The 16,424-nt window shown below is 45.6% G+C and overlaps 1 protein-coding gene across 4 annotated transcripts in view; it reads left to right on the forward strand.

The window, feature by feature from the left end:
- Nucleotides 1–16,424, forward strand: part of LOC147109048 (ribosomal protein S6 kinase alpha-5) — a 259,573-nt gene that overhangs the window by 209,368 nt on the left and 33,781 nt on the right. For all 4 annotated transcript variants that reach the window (XM_086002616.1, XM_086002617.1, XM_086002619.1 and 1 more), the window contains 3 exons: nucleotides 2,627–2,752; nucleotides 3,044–3,177; nucleotides 5,788–5,881. In XM_086002616.1, the coding sequence (XP_085858742.1) occupies nucleotides 2,627–2,752; nucleotides 3,044–3,177; nucleotides 5,788–5,881 (354 nt within the window). The remainder of the gene's footprint in view (nucleotides 1–2,626; nucleotides 2,753–3,043; nucleotides 3,178–5,787; nucleotides 5,882–16,424) is intronic.

The following is a 16,424-nucleotide window of genomic DNA, read 5'->3' on the forward strand; positions in this document are numbered from 1 at the left end:
GAGGGTCTGCTGGCTCCCCCCTCCCTTTCTCCCCCCCCCTCCTTCCCCCACCTCCCCCACCCCTCCCCTCCTCTCCCTGCCCCCCTCCCCCCATTCCTCTCCCCTCCCCCCCTCCCCTCTCCTCTCCCCCCCTTCCCCCTTTCCCCCCTCCCCCTTTTCCCCCCTCCCCTCCCCTTCCCCCCAGTCGCGCTCTCTCTTCCCCCCCCAGTCGCTCTCTCTCTTTCCCCCCCCCCCCCCCCCCAAGTCGTGCTCTCTCTCTCTTCCAACAACAACATGCCCTCAAAAGACCCTCGGCACCGCCGGGCACTTCAGCTAGTATATTATATAATAAATATGGGCATAGGGAACATGATATTGAAATTTGCTGATGACACAAAAGTAGGAAGTTTGTCAGACAGTGAGAATGGACTGTAAAAGACTTCAGCAGAAAATAGGCTAATAGAGTGGGCATTCAGATGCAATGCAGAGTGAGGCGGTACATTTTGGAAGGAAAAACAAAGAATAGGAGTATAAATTCAAAGGAAAGATGCGGCAGAATGTGGAGGGGGAGAGAAATGCAGAGCTTCAAATACATAATTTGCACACAGTGCATGTAGATAAAAGCATTAATAAAAAACCTGTAGTGTTTTGGGTTTTATAAATAAGAGCAAAGAGATAATAAATTTGTACAAAAAAAAGACTTGCATTCATATAGCGCCTTTCACGACCACTGGACGTCTCAAAGTGCTTTACAGCCAATGAAGTACTTTTGAAGTGGAGTCACTGTTGTAATGTGGGAAACACGGCAGCCAATATGCGCACAGCAAGGTCCCGCACAGCAATGTGATATTGACCAGATAATCTGTTTTTGTTATGTTGGTTGAGGGATAAATATTGGCCAGGACACCAGTGATAACTCCCCTGCTCCTCTTCGAAATAGTGCCATGGGATCTTTTACGTCCACCTGAGAGAGCAGACGGGGCCTCAGTTTTTCGTCTCATCCGAAAGACGGCACCTCCGACAGTGCAGCACTCCCTCAGTACTGCATTGGTGTGTCAGCCTAGCTTTATGCGCTCAAGTCCCAGGAGTGGGACTTAAACCCACAACCTTCTGACTCCGAGGCGAGTGTGCTACCCACTGAGCCACAGCTGACGAGGCAATGATTAGACCACAGTCAGAGCACCGTCAGCAGTTTTGGCTGTCCCTTTATAGAAAAGACATTAAAGCTTCACCAGGCTGATACCATGGATGAGAAACTATAGTTATGAGGAGAGACTTTGAGAGGCTGGGACTATTTTCAGTGAATTAGAGAAGGTCAAGAAGAGATTTAATAGGAGTTTTTTAATTTTATTCTCATGATGTTACAAGGTGCAATTATGGGCCATATCTTGTTGACCTTTTTTAAAATTCATTTATGGGATCTGTGCGTCGCTGGCAAGGCCAGCATTTATTGCCCATCCCTAGTTGCCCTTGAGAAGGTGATGGTGAGCCGCCGCCTTGAACCGCTGCAGTCAGTGTGGTAAAGGTACTCCCACAGTGCTGTTAGGTTGCAAGTTCCAGGATTTTGACCCAGTGACGATGAAGGATCGGCCGATATACTTCTAAATCAGGATGGTGTGTGACTTTGAGGGGAACTTGGAGGTGGTGGTGTTGCCATGCGCCTGCTGCCCTTGTCCTCCTAGGTGGAAGAAGTCGCGGGTTTGGGAGGTGCTGCCGAAGAAGCCTTGGCGAGTTGCTGCATTGCATCTTGTAGATGGTACACACTGCAGCCACGGTACGCCGGTGGTGGAGGGAGTGAATGTTTACGGTGGTGGATGGGGTACCAATCAAGCGGGCTGCTTTGTCCTGGATGGTGTTGAGCTTCTTGAGTGTTGTTGGAGCTGCACTCATCCAGGCAAGTGGAGAGTATTCCATCACACTCCTTACTTGCGCCTTGTAGATGGTGGAAAGGCTTTGGGGAGTCAGGAGGTGATTCACTCGCCACAGAATACCTAGCCTCTGACCTGCTCTTGTTACCACAGTATTTATGTGGCCGGTCCAGTTAAGTTTCTGGTCAGCGGTAACCCCCAGGATGTTGATGGTGGAGGATTCGGCGATGGTAATGCTGTTGAATGTCGAGGGGAGGTGGTTAGACTCTCGCTTGTTGGAGATAGTCATTGCCTGCCACTTCTGTGGCGCGAATGTTTCCTGTCACTTATTAGCCCAAGCCTGAACGTCGTCCAGGTCTTCTTGAACCACTGCTGTCCTTGTGCTGCTGGCACTAGGTTTTCAAAATTATGAACGGTTTTGATGGGCTAAATCGTGAGTAGTATTATCTCTGGCTGGGGAGTTACTGATGAGGGGTCATCAATTTTAAATGGTCACAAAGGGAGATTAGGAGAAATGTCTTTGTGCAGAGGGTTGTTAGAGCACGGAATGCTTTTCCAGAGGGAACGGTTGAGCAGGGTCCATTGTATCTTATGAGAAAAGTGGATAAACACTTGAAGCCAAGGAAGATATAAGGCCATGGGGAAAGAGCAGGGCAGTGGGTCAAGTTTTGTGTTGCTTTGGCACAGACATGATGGGCCAAATGACCGCCTTATGTTCTGTAAACTTCTTCTATATGTAAGATTCAGATTTAAGATTACTCTTTGTATTCTCCTGACAGGGCTACTCTTTCATTGCTCCCTCCATTCTCTTCAAACGTAACGCTGTGATGACTGATCCCATTCAGCTCCATATGGGAGTGGATCGTCCTGGCAGTACTGCCATCGCACGCAGTGCTATGATGAAGGTATTTATCCTGTTAAGTATGACGCAGTGCTTGCCTTTTGTGAGTTTATTATTATATGTGACCATTTTAATGAAACAACCTGCACTTAGGCATCACTTTTGTCAGTTTAGTCTTTTCAAGACTTTTAGTAATACAAATGAGGTGATAACACTGGACACCTCCAGTTTATAATGCATTCTGGTTTAAATGCACCTGTACTCAGATTTAAGTTAACACAATTTTTGAATTCCTCCTCTTCTCCCCAACCCCGCACCCCCTCCATCCACCCCCCCCCCCCCCCCCCCGAAATAGGATTCCCCATTTTATCAACACTATGATCTGGATCTAAGAGACAGTCCACTAGGCGAAGGAAGTTTCTCTATCTGTAGGAGGTGTCGTAATAAGAAAACTGGGCAGGAGTTTGCCGTGAAAATTGTCAGCAAAAGGTAATGCCAAACCATGATGGTTAATTTTTTTTTTATTTGTATGATTCTTCCTAATCCAGTATTCTGGGCCCCAGTGAAATAAATTTACGCTATTTTATATTCTGTTTATCCAGATTCATTGTTTTTACTGATTACAAGCAAAAACAGCAATATATAACCAAATAGTAGATTTACTGTATTTCTATTCAAAGCTCTATGGGCAGGATGAATGTTAAAAATGTATTTGTGTAATTATATACACTTAAGGCATTGAATTGGCTTTATTTGTCCCTTATTCTCATAACACCACCCAGATCTGAGATGATAACAATTGCATAAGAGGCAGATTGGGCCTATACCCTCTGGAGTTTAGAAGAATGAGCGGTGGTCTCATTGAAACATATAAGATTCTAAGGGGGGAATTGACGGGGTAGATGCTGAGAGGTTGTTTCCCCTGGCTGGAGAGTCGAGAACTAGGGGGCAGAGTCTCAGGATAAGGGGTTGGCCATTTAGGACTGAGATGAGGAATTTCTTCACTCAGAGGGTTGTGAATCTTTGGAGTTCTCTACCTCAGAGGGCTGTGAATGCTGAGTCTTTGCGTATATTCAAGGCTGAGATCGATAGGTTTTGGACTCTAGGGGAATCAAAGGATATAGGGATCGGGCGGGAAAGTGGAGTTGAGGTCGAAGATCAGCCATGATCTTATTGAATGGCGGAGCAGGCTCAGGGGCCGTATGGCCTACTCCTGCTCTTATTTCTTATGTTCTACGGTGGTGGCAGTACAAATTTCCACTTGGAGATTTGCACCACATTTTGGACATTTTGTTGAAACCTAAAATAGATGTTTGCTATTGAAGCAAATCCAACTCTGTATTCATTTCTTATCATTTATTTCTTATGAAGGTTCTAACTTATTCTCTTTGACCTAAATAAAAATTCTGTCAGCTAGCAGAAGTGGAAGCGTACCGCATACGAACTGTTTTTTGGCACTTTGGAAATAGAGATGATAAACGTTTGCCAATACTCTTGCCGAATGCCTAAAGTACTGTGCGAGAATTCCTAATTTGAGACCTTGTGTACTTGACAAGTTATTTGTATTTTTAATTCTGTAAAGGTTCACTACGCTCTAAAGACCGCAAATGGGATGAATATTCTCGAATGGATTAAGTGTATACACTGAGACATCACTTTACCACTTCACTCTCCATTTATAAAAATCACCAAAAAAATCCACTGAATGAATTTCCTTCCTCTATCACGTTATAGCACCACTGTTGTCAGCCACTGCCATCAGCAAGCCTTAAAGCAATTTCCCATTATTCTCCAGCACCACCAGCTTCTGCTATACTCTCACTCAGCACAGTGCCACACACAGGTTGACAAAACAGATATCCTAGACTGTTGAATGCAGTTCAATTAACAGAGTGATTGTCTTTAGTGTGCCCCTAGTTGAGTGTTGTGCCCACAGATCTGAAAATGAACTATAAATTGTACAAGACATTTTAACCATAGGTTCCTTTGAGTGCATTTATTTTTTTTAATCAAGGAGCAATGGGACTGACAGAAAGCATAATTATAAGAACAGGAACCATGGAAACTGAAACCGGGCTGAGCATCCCAGTAGGATAGGGGTTAACACTCATCTTTAAACTGTGGTGTGTGCAGATTGGTGGGCATTCCACCTTGGTTTCAATATTAAGCGATTTAAAAAAAAAAAAAAAAAAAAAAAAAAAAAAAAAAAATCTTTTCTAACCTGTAACTTAGGGCTGGATTTTCCTAAGCCCCTGGAGTCGGGTTGGAGGCGTGCGGGCGTTAAAAATCGGAGATCCGGGGGTCCCAACCCCATCCCGCCTCCATGTCAATTTCATAGGAGTCGGGTTCCCGACAAGTGCTGGAACCCGACTCCCAGAGGCGGGAAGGGATTAAAGGCAATTAAACTGCCTGTTAACAGGTTGTTTTTTGCCTATTCGCGATTTTTATTGCAGGTTTGTGGGCTTCCCGACAGCTCCAAACCACGAAAAGTTTTCGAGGCGGGACGTGGGTCTGAGGTCTTGGAGGGGTCGAGATGCCCAGTGTTCAGGTGAGTGAGGGGTGCAGGAGTGCAAAGGTAAGTGTTTTGCAAGTGTTTAAATCAGTTTAACTTACTTTTACTTACCTTTACAGGAGTCCTGCATTCCGGTGTCGGGAGTCGGCTGCAAGAACCACAGAAGCTCCGATTTATAAAAAAAAAAAAAATCAGCTTCTTTGTTTCTACAGCAAAATGATTTTAAAGTTATCCTGAGAAAGGACTGAGGCTGAATTAGCAGTTTTTCAGTGCTTGACAGCTTCAAACAGCTGTTAAACACTGATATTTCATGTGCCAAAAGCTTTTGACAGATGAAATGTCAATCTCTGACGTCACCTGTTGCCGGGTGGCCCTTAATTGGCCTGCTGAGCCCACAGGGCAGGCTCAACAAGGTCAATCAGAGGAAAATCCAGTGGGTTGGCCACATCTCCATGGAGGCGGGACAACAAGCCCGAATGTGGGTTTCCCACCTCCAACCCGCCCCCGTAGCAAAATCCAGCCCTTAGTGTCTGTTTGATCACCGGCCTGTTCAACAAATGTTACTTTTTTTAAATTCCTCTTTACAGAATGGAAGCTAACACTCAAAGAGAGATAGCAGCTCTGAAACTGTGTGAAGGGCACCCTAACATTGTGAAACTGCATGATGTTTATCATGACCAGGTATGTTACAAAAGAGATGAGTGGCTTGGCAATCTAGCATTAAAAGATTCTCTCTTAAGTGCACCTTGGGCTTCCAGTAGCAGCTGTAGTATAGTCTCATCCTGTTAACTTGGTGGGAGTCATCTGATGGTAAAAGGACAATAATGATCAACTAACTTGAGAATCACGAGTGCCACTAATGCTGTACTGAGGCTACAACAATACGGGTTTCACCAGACACTGCGGAGGCTGCGGCACAGTAAATGTTACAGCTGAAGGGAGTGCATGCCATCATTTCTAGCTTCTGAGAAAGTGTCGCATTTTCGGGGGTTCCATCTTTCAGATGAGACATAAAACCAAGGTCCCGTTTACCTCCTTAGTTGGATGTAGAAGATCCCATGGCACTATTTGAAGGACGGTTGACTTCTCTGGCGTCCTGGCCAACATTTATTCCTCAACCAATACTAAGCAAAACTGATGACCTGATTATTTATGTTGCCGCTGTTGTCCGCATTTGCCTACAAAGCAATAGAGACAGCATTTCAGAAGTAATTGATTGGCTGTGAAGTGCCTTGGAAAATCTTTGGGGTGTGAAAGGTGCTATCTAAATGCAAGTTCATTCTTTTTTTCTAGCTGTTGAAGGGCTGAGGACAATATTGTTCATTAGCCACTTGCCTCCTACACCAAGCTGCGGAGGGAAACATATACCGCAAACCACCACCACCCTTCACCGTCGCCGCCCCAACCCCAACCCCCACCGCCCCCCCCAACAGCATGCCAAAACCAAAATTATCCGCCAGCACTGTCACCATCATTAAAACCAAATATGACTCACGTACCCGCTTCCTGAGGGCAAAATAGGCTATTCCCATTCCCAGCTGTCAACATAAGAACATAAGAAATAGGAGCAGGAGTAGGCCAATCGGCCCCTCGAGCCTGCTCCACCATTCAATAAGATCATGGCTGATCTGATCCTAACCTCAAATCTACTATCACTCCACATCCCTCCCGAACCCATGTGATCTCCTGGGAGAGGCGAAAAACCCAATGGCCAATTTGGGAGAAAAAAATCTGGGAAATTCCTCTCCGACCCATCTAGGCGATCGAAACTCGTCCAGGAGATCACTGTCCCTATATTTTCTACAGCACTTACCTTCTGTAAAAGGTGATCTCCACCCCAGCCAGGAACAGGAATAGAACCATCTCCTGAAATCTAACACATAATTAGAACACAAGAAGTAGGAGCAGAACCAGGCTACACGGCCCCTGGGCCCGCTCCGTTACCCACAGGGCCATGACCGTTCCGAACATAGACTCGTGTCCAATTTCCTGCCCGCTCCCCGTAACCCCTAATTCCCTTTACTTCTAAGAAACTGTCTATTTCTGTTTTAAATTTATTTAATGATATAGCTTCCACAGCTTTCTGGGGCAGCAAATTCCACAGACCTACTACCCTCTGAGTGAAGAAGTTTCTCCTCATCTCAGTTTTGAAAGAGCAGCCCCTTATTCTAAGATTATGCCCCCTAGTTCTAGTTTCACCCATCATTGGGAACATCCTCACCACATCCACCCGATCAAGCACCTTCACAATCTTATATGTTTCAATAAGATCGCATCTCCTTCTTCTGAACTCCAATGAGTAGAGTCCCAATCTACTCAACCTCTCCTCATATGTCCATCCCCTCATCCCCGGGATTAACCGAGTGAACCTTCTTTGTACTGACTCGAGAGCAAGTATGTCTTTTCTTAAGTATGGACACCAAAACTGTATGCAGTATTCCAGGTGCGGTCTCACCAATACCTTGTACAACTGCAACAATACCTCCCTGTTTTTATATTCTATCCCCCTAGCAATAAAAGCCTTCTTGATCACTTGCTGCACCTGCATACTAACTTTTTGAGTTTCGTGCACCAGGACCCCCAGATCCCTTTGTACTACAGTAGTACAAAATTCCCTCTCTCCACTTTCACCTCCCCTCTATGTGCCTCACTCTCTCAGCCACTCCATCTACCTGTTCTCCACCACCGCTTCCTTCCCCATCTCTCTCCGTTTTGGTCCTCTGCTTCCCCATTTCCCAAGGCACAATCCATTCAACCTCCTCTCACCCTTCTGGCTTAAATTCTCATTTGTCCACCTCTGGCTGTATCTCCCATTCCTCTCCACTCCACTCCTCCCCGCTGGTAACATTTTCTATCGCAACCCACCTGCTGGTTGCCCATCCCTTTCTCCCAACTGTATGCAGTTCCCCTTCAAAGACTACCCCATACCTGCTTTATATCCCTTTTTACTGGAAAACCCCATCCCCAACGGTTTTTCCTATTCACAGCACCTTCCCCCAGCTGTATTGTCATTGGCAACCCCCACCCCTCACACCGAGAGCATTTCCCAGGCAGCAACGCAGTTAACTAAACTGCACTCCCTCCTGTACCCTTCTCCTCTTTTCTATTCTCCCTCCACTTTCCACTCCCTCCCCTTGAACCCTAACCCCTCCCTCCTCTTCCTCCCTTTCCTTTCCTTCCTCCTACCTCACACTGTCCCCCTCCTACCTTTCTCCCTTGTGCATCTACCCCGCCGCTTCCTCCGCCACAGTGGTTCCATAATCCTCCAACTCTGCTTGACCTAAAAAGATTCAAATTGGTCTTGACTACCTGTGTACAACACCATGGGATATCAATTAGTCTTAAAAAAAAAAAAAAATCTAATAAAATTTGTTAATTTTTACACTTCTATGCTGTTTCACTTTTACATGGAAATCCAGTTTGGTGACAGTATGATGGAGGAAATGGTTTAATACTTCTGTAAGACAGCCTTGGTATCAGTAGTAGACGCATCACTCCCACACAATAAGACTGCAGCTATTGTAGAGATGCGTCCTTGATATCTTCAACCTGTGACTGGAAGCTGAGAAGCTTCCAGTGATCGTAAAAGGAAACCAAATTTTATGGGGTTTTGTTCTTTGCTCCATGTTTCTGCTAGCCTATACATTTTCATAAATAATCCTGTTAATTTTCACCTTATGATTACATTAGTGCTTGCTTTATGTCTTGTGATTTTTAAAAATTGCAGACAGTCGTTCTACACGCACAGAGCTTTGCAATGATTTTGTGCAAGAGCAAAATCCTGCCGTTCATCCTGAGAACCATTTCCCTCCCCTCCCGTCCAGCCTCGCTTTATGTTTCAGCTGTATTTTCAGTCTGACTTAAATTACTGCACCCCCTGCCAAGTGCCTACAGCATCCTATTTTGTGCTTGCTGGCTCTATGCCTCTCACAGTTCCTGCTCCTATCTTCCTTGTGGGGAGCAGGGCCTACCTAGAATCATAGAATCTTACAACACAGAAGGAGGCCATTCAGCCCATCGTGCCTGTGCCAGCTCTTTGAAAGAGCTATCCAGTGATTCCCACTCCTTGCTCTTTGCCTGTAGCCCTGCAAATATTTTCCTTTTCAAGTATATAACTAATTCCCTTTTGAGAGTTATTATTGAATCTGCTTCTTCCACCCTTTTAAGCAGTGCATTCCAGATCATGACAACTCACTGCAATAAAAAAAATTCTCATCATCTCTTCTTTCCTCTGGTTACCAGCGGAGCAGGCTCGAAGGACTGAATGACTTACTCCTGCTCCTATTTCTTATACTCTTATGTACTGACCCTCCTGTTTCTCCCTATTTACTCGATCAAAACATCTGATAATTTTGAAACACCTGAACCAAGCAGATCAAGTTCATCACAACATGTTCTACCAGTTCATGTTGTGGTAATCTCTGGGTTATTACCTGAGCCACGAGCGAATTTGGCTAGGACAAATAAAATTAGAGAGTTAAATGCGTGGCTCAAAGACTGGTGTGGGAGAAATGGGTTTTGCTTCCTGGGACACTGGCACCAGTACTGGGGCAGGAGGGAGCTGTTCCGTTGGGACGGGCTTCACTTGGCCAGTGCTGGGACTAGAGTCCTGGCGGATCATATAACTAGGGCTGTAGAGAGGGCTTTAAACTAACTAGTGGGGGGGAGGTTCCTAGAGAGCAAATAATAAAAATGACAACAGAGAAGGTCATAGACTTAGGTAGCAGTGGGGAAATTAAAAACCAGAGCGTGTCAGGAAGGGGCAGAAGGTATGGAGTAAAAGGTGAAGTAATAAAAAGGGCAAAAGCAGGAACTAAGTGTCACAAAACATCTTTGAAAGTTCTCTATCTGAATGCACGTAGCATTCGTAACAAAATAGACGAGTTAATGGCACAAATAACTACATATGGGTATGATCTTGTGACCATTACAGAAACATGGCTGCAGGGTGACAATGCCTGGGAATTAAACATACCAGGTTATTTAACGATCAGGAAGGACAGGCAGCAAGGAAGGGGAGGTGGGGTGGCTATGTTAATAAAGGAAGGAATCATTGTAATACAGAGAAATGATATTGGGTCAAAAGATCAGGATAATGAAACAGTTTGGGTGGAGGTAAGGAATAATAAGGGGAAAAAAACACTAGTGGGCGTAGTCTATAGGCCTCCGAACAGTTGCAACTCTGTTGGACGGAGTATCGATCAGGAAATAGTTGAGGCTTGTAATAAGGGAACATCTATAATTATGGGGGATTTTAACTATCATATTAATTGGACAAATCAAATTGGGCAGGGCTGCCTTGAGGATGAGTTCATTGAGTGTATTAGGGATGGGTTTCTTGAGCAGTATGTAACTGAACCGACCAGGGGGGCAAGCAACCTTAGATCTGGTCCTGTGTAACGAGACAGGATTAATTAAAAATGTCCTAGTAAAGGATCCCCTTGGAATGAGTGACCATAACATGGTTGAATTCCATATTCAATTAGAGGGTGAGAAGGTTGGATCTCAAACAAGCGTGCTAAGCTTGTATAAAGGAGACTATGAAGGTATGAGAGTGGAATTGAGTAGAGTGGATTGGGAAAATAGATTAAAGGGTAAGACAATACATGATCAGTGGTGTACATTTAAGGAGTTATTTTACAACTTCCAAAAAAAATATATTCCACTGAGAAGAAAAGGGTGTAAAAGAAAAGACAGCCATCCGTGGCTAAGTAAAGAAATTAAGGATAGTATTCGACTAAAAGCAAGGGCATATAAGGTAGCCAAATCTAGTGGGAGGATAGAGGATTGGGAAAACTTTAAAAGACAGCAAAAAATAACAAAAAGATTGATTAAGAAAGGGAAGATAGATTATGAAAGTAAATTAGCAAAAAATATAAAAACAGATAGTAAGAGTTTTTATAGTTATATAAAAAGAAAAAGGGTGGCTAAAGTAAATGTTGGTCCCTTAGAGGATGAGACCGGGAAATTAATGGTGGGAAATATGGAGATGGCAAAAACACAATGAATATTTTGTATCAGTCTTTACAGTAGAGGACACTAAGAATATCCCAACACTGGACAAACAGGGGGCTATAGGGGGGGAGGAGCTAAACACGATCAAAATCACTAAGGAAGTGGTACTCGGTAAAATAATGGGACTCGAGGCAGATAAATCACCTGGACCTGATGGCTTACATCCTAGGGTCTTGAGGGAAGTGGCGGTAGGGATTGTGGATGCATTGGTAACAATTTTCCAAAACTCCCTGGACTCAGCAAAGGTCCCGGCAGACTGGAAAACTGCTAATGTAACACCCTTATTTAAAAAGGGCAGTAGACAGAAGGCTGGAAACTATAGACCGGTTAGCCTAACATCTGTGGTAGGTAAAATGTTGGAGTCCATTATTAAGGAGACAGTAACAGGACATTTGGATAATCATAATTTAATAGGACAAAGTCAGCATGGTTTTATGAAGGGGAAGTCATGTTTGACAAATTTGCTGGAGTTCTTTGAGGAAGTAACATATAGGGTGGATAAAGGGGAACCAGTGGACGTAGTGTATTTAGACTTCCAAAAGGCATTTGACAAGGTGCCAAACAAGATTATTGCTTAAGATAAAAAATCACGGGATTGGGGGTAATATTCTGGCATGGATAGAGGATTGGCTATCTAACAGAAGGCAGAGAGTTGGGATAAATGGTTCATTCTCAGACTGGCAATCAGTAACCAGTGGTGTTCCGCAGGGGTCAGTGCTGGGTCCCCAACTCTTTACAATCTATATTAACGATTTGGAGGAGGGGACCGAGTGTAACATATCAAAGTTTGCAGATGATACTAAGATGGGAGGGAAAGTAGTGAGTGAGGAGGACATAAAAAACCTGCAAGGGGACATAGACAGGCTAAGTGAGTGGGCAGAGATTTGGCAGATGGAATACAATACTGGAAAGTGTGAGGTTATGCACTTTGGCAGGAAAAATCGTAGAGCAAGTTATTATCTTAATGGCAAGAAACTGGAAAGTACTGAAGTACAAAGGGATCTGGGGGTCCTGGTGCACGAAACTCAAAAGGTTAGTATGCAGGTGCAGCAAGTGATTAAGAAGGCCAATGGAATGTTGGCTTTCATTGCTAGGGGGATAGAATATAAAAATAGGGAGGTATTGCTTCAGTTGTACAAGGTATTGGTGAGACCGCACCTGGAATACTGCATACAGTTTTGGTGTCCATACTTAAGAAAAGACATACTTGCTCTCGAGTCAGTACAAAAAAGGTTCACTCGGTTAATCCCGGGGATGAGGGGATGGACATGGGAGGAGAGGTTGAGTAGATTGGGACTCTACTCATTGGAGTTCAGAAGAATGAGAGGCGATCTTATTGAAACATATAAGATTGTGAAGGGGTTGGATCGGGTGGATGCGGGGAGGATGTTCCCGATGATGGGTGAAACTAGAACTAGGGGGCATAGTCTTAGAATAAGGGGCTGCTCTTTCAAAACTGAGATGAGGAGGAACTACTTCACTCAGAGGGTGGTAGGTCCATGGAATATGCTGCCCCAAAAAGCTGTAGAAGCTACATCATTACATAAATTTAAAACAGAAATAGACAGTTTCCTAGAAGTAAAGGGAATTCAGGGTTACGGGGAGCGGGCAGGAATTTGGGCATGAGTCTAGGTTCAGATCGGACATGGCCCTGTGGGTAGTGGAGCGGGCCCAGGGGCCGTGTAGCCAGATCCTGCTCCTATTTCGTGTGTCTAATTCTGTTAGATTCAGGAGATGGTTCTGTGATAGTAGATTGGCGGTTAGGATCAGATCAGCCATGATCTTATTGAATGGCGGAGCAGGCTCGAGGGGCCGATTGGCCTACTCCTGCTCCTATTTCTTATGTTCTTATGGTAGGTTTGTGCTTTCTAAATTGTAAATGAGACCAGGTTTATTTCTTTAAAAAAAAGGTAGATTAGCCTTGTGCAATATTAACATACATACAAACATGTTAACATCAAGTAATTGCCACAATCGGTCAGCTGTGGCTCAGTCGGTAGCACCCTTGCCTCTGTGTCAGAAGGTTGTGGGTTCAAGCCCCATTCCAGGGGCTTAAGCACAGAAATCTAGGCTGACACTCCAGTGCCGTGCTGAGGGAGCGCTGCACTGTCGGAGGTGCTGTCTTTCAGATGAGATGTTAAACTGCTCTCTCAGGTGGACGTAAAAGACCCCATGCCACTATTTCCAAGAAGAGCAGGGGAGTTATCCCTGGTGACCTGGCCAACATTTATCTCTCAATCAACATCACTAAAACAGACTATTTGGTCATTATCGCATTGCTGTTTGTGGAAGCTTGCTGTGCGCAAATTGGCCGCTGCTTTCCTATATTACAACAGTGAATACACTTCAAAAAGTACTTCATTGGCTGTAAAGCACTTTGGGACCTCCAGTGGTCGTGAAAGACGCTATAGAAATGCAATTTTTTTTTTCTTTTTCAAAATATAGCATTTAATTGCTCTACAAACACTCACATAATTGTATTTACACAGGACCAGATAGAAGCAACAGGAATACATAGGCATCTTCTTCATTGTAGTCTGACTTGGTAGAATCTGATTACAATCCTCTTGCTGGCTAAATTTCCCTAAGAAACCTAACCATACAGATACCTGTAGATTCTTGTGCCACCTAAACACGCTATACCAATTCTTTCATGGCAAATGCAGTAACATTCACACCATCAAAACTACTAATTTCTTTTCATCTGTAGTGTCCATGCTGTGCTTGGTTTTGAGGCATAGCTTTGTGTTTTAGTCAGGAGTGTACCCTCACTGAGATAATACAGCTTCTTTTTCCTTAATTAGCACATGAAATAAGTGCGTTTCAGCAACACTAGCCAGCAGCAAATGGAGAGAATTGTTAGCATTGGATTATTTCATATAAGGTACTATTTTTTTCCATCTCTTTTTCGAACGGATTTATGGGAATAGCTTTGCATCTCTTTTTTTTAAAAAGGTTAAGCATTCTGGTGAGATAATGCAAAGGAACTTTGGAACTCTGGGGAGGAAGGGGTGAAAATTCTTGCAAAGTTTTGAATGGTGAAGAGTTGAATAGGTTTTTGATGCTGAACATTGTCAGAAATGGTGCCTGTAACGCACTGGAGAAAGCAAATTCACGGTGCGGCTGCTCTATGAGACTCGCCACTGAGCAACGAGGAAATCATTCATACTCAGCATGCCTTGAGTTTATGATGTGCCTGTGTTTTACAACCAAATATTCCGGGTAAGTTTTCCCACCTGGGACCACGTTTGCTGGGAAAAGTGTCCACGGTGAATTTTGCCTGCAAGATGGAAAGATGAAAAAATATTCTCTCAACGTGGTGTTAATAATGCAACAAATGCTGGATTTCTGTGTGTTTTATAATTTTGCCAGTAATAGCACTAAGAATACAGTCCTTTTAATAAAATTTTAAAAAATCATGCACTTACTGTTCTTTAATCACTGTGTTTGCTTTCATTAAAGAAGATAACAGTTGAAATAGAACGATACAGCACAGAAGGAGGCCATTCGGCCCATCGCGCCTGTGCTGGCTCTTTGAAAGAGCTTTCCGATTAGTCCCACCCTGCTCTTTCCCCAGAGCCCTCCATATTTTTCCCCTTCAAGTATTTATCCAATTCCCTTTTGAAGGTTACTATTGAATCTGCTTCCACCGTCCTTTCAGGCAGTGCATTCCAGATCATCACAACTCGCTGCAGAAAAAAGAAATGTTCTCATGTCGCTTCCTGGTTCTTTTACCAATTACCTTAAATCTGTGTCCTCTGGTTACTGACCCTTCTGCCACTGGAGACCGTTTCTCCTTATTGATTCCATCAAAACCCTTTATGATTTTGAACACCTCTATCAAATCTCCTCTTAACATTCTCTGCTCTGAGGAGAACATTCCCAGCTTCTCCAGTCTCTCCACGTAACTGAAGTCCTTCATTTCTTTTATGTCATACTAGCTGAAGTGCCCGGCGGTGCCGAGGCTTTTTCGAGGGCATGTTGTTGTTGGAAGAGAGAGAGAGAGCGACTGGGGGGAAGAGAGAGAGCGACTGGGGGGGAAGAGAGAGAGCGACTGGGGGGGAAGAGAGAGAGCGACTGGGGGGGAAGAGAGAGAGCGACTGGGGGGGAAGAGAGAGAGCGACTGGGGGGGAAGAGAGAGAGCGACTGGGGGGAAGAGAGAGAGCGACTGGGGGGAAGAGAGGGAGGGGAGGGGTGGGGGGAAGAGGGGGAGGGGAAGGGAGGGAGGGGGAGGGGAAGGGGGGAGGGCGGGGAAGGGAGGGCGGGGGGGAGGGGGGGAGGGCAGGGGAGGGGGAGGGAGGGGGGAAGGGAAGGGGGGGAAGGGAGGGGAGGGGAGGGGAGGGGGGGATGGAGGGCGGAGGGAAGGCGGCGGGCGCCCCCCCCCCCGAGGGTCGCGACCCCCCCCCCCCCCCCGGAGGTGAAGACCGCCGATTGCGCGCGCAGCAGGAGCTGAGACGCGGCGTCTCTCTCGGCCGGTGGGCCCGGTTGCCAGGGCAACCGTGACGCTGACCAAGCCAGAGAGAGAGACGCCGCGTCTCAGCTGCTCCTGCTGCGCGCGCGCGCCCCCCCCCCCCCCCCCCCGAGGGTCGCGGCCGCCCTCCCCCCGAGGTGAAGACCGCCGATTGCGCCCGTTGCCAGGGTAACGCTGGACGCTCAGCAAGCCCCGGCAGAGAGAGACGTCTCAGCTCCTGCTGCGCGCGCACCCTAGCGGCGCTGGGCTGAGGCTTGGCCCTCCAGCCTTCGAGTGGGGCCGGGAGGTGCCTAGCTCGGGCGTGGGTGCGGAGGAGACGCCGAGGCTTCTAGGCCTACCTGGAAAAACGGGGAAAGGTAGGAAAATTAATGAGATTAGATAAGTTAATTACTTTCTAAATCATTTTTTTTTAAAACAATGTGTTTTAAAAGCAACGTTTTTTTTTAAGACGCAGAAAGCGGGAAAAAGAAAGGAAAAGTTTGGAAACAAGATGGCGGCGACTCACCTCGGTTCAGAACGATGAAGCCCGGCCACACGCGCACCGATTGGCCCGGCGGCACACGCCAGCAACCCGGCGTACGATTGGTCGAGCTCGAGGTCACTCTGTCGCTAATGAGCGGATAATGAGATGCTAATGAGCGGAATGTTGAAGGTTTTTGGGATACCGCGGGCGCAATTTTAGCCCGGCCGAAACGTAAATACGCTTAAAACCGTCTCGGAAGCGTAAGCTTTCTTTGG

Source organism: Somniosus microcephalus, chromosome 12 (assembly GCF_052327205.1).
Source record: "Somniosus microcephalus isolate GS21.2 chromosome 12, FLI_Smic_1.0, whole genome shotgun sequence".
In the NCBI taxonomy this organism is placed as follows: Eukaryota; Metazoa; Chordata; class Chondrichthyes; order Squaliformes; family Somniosidae; genus Somniosus; species Somniosus microcephalus.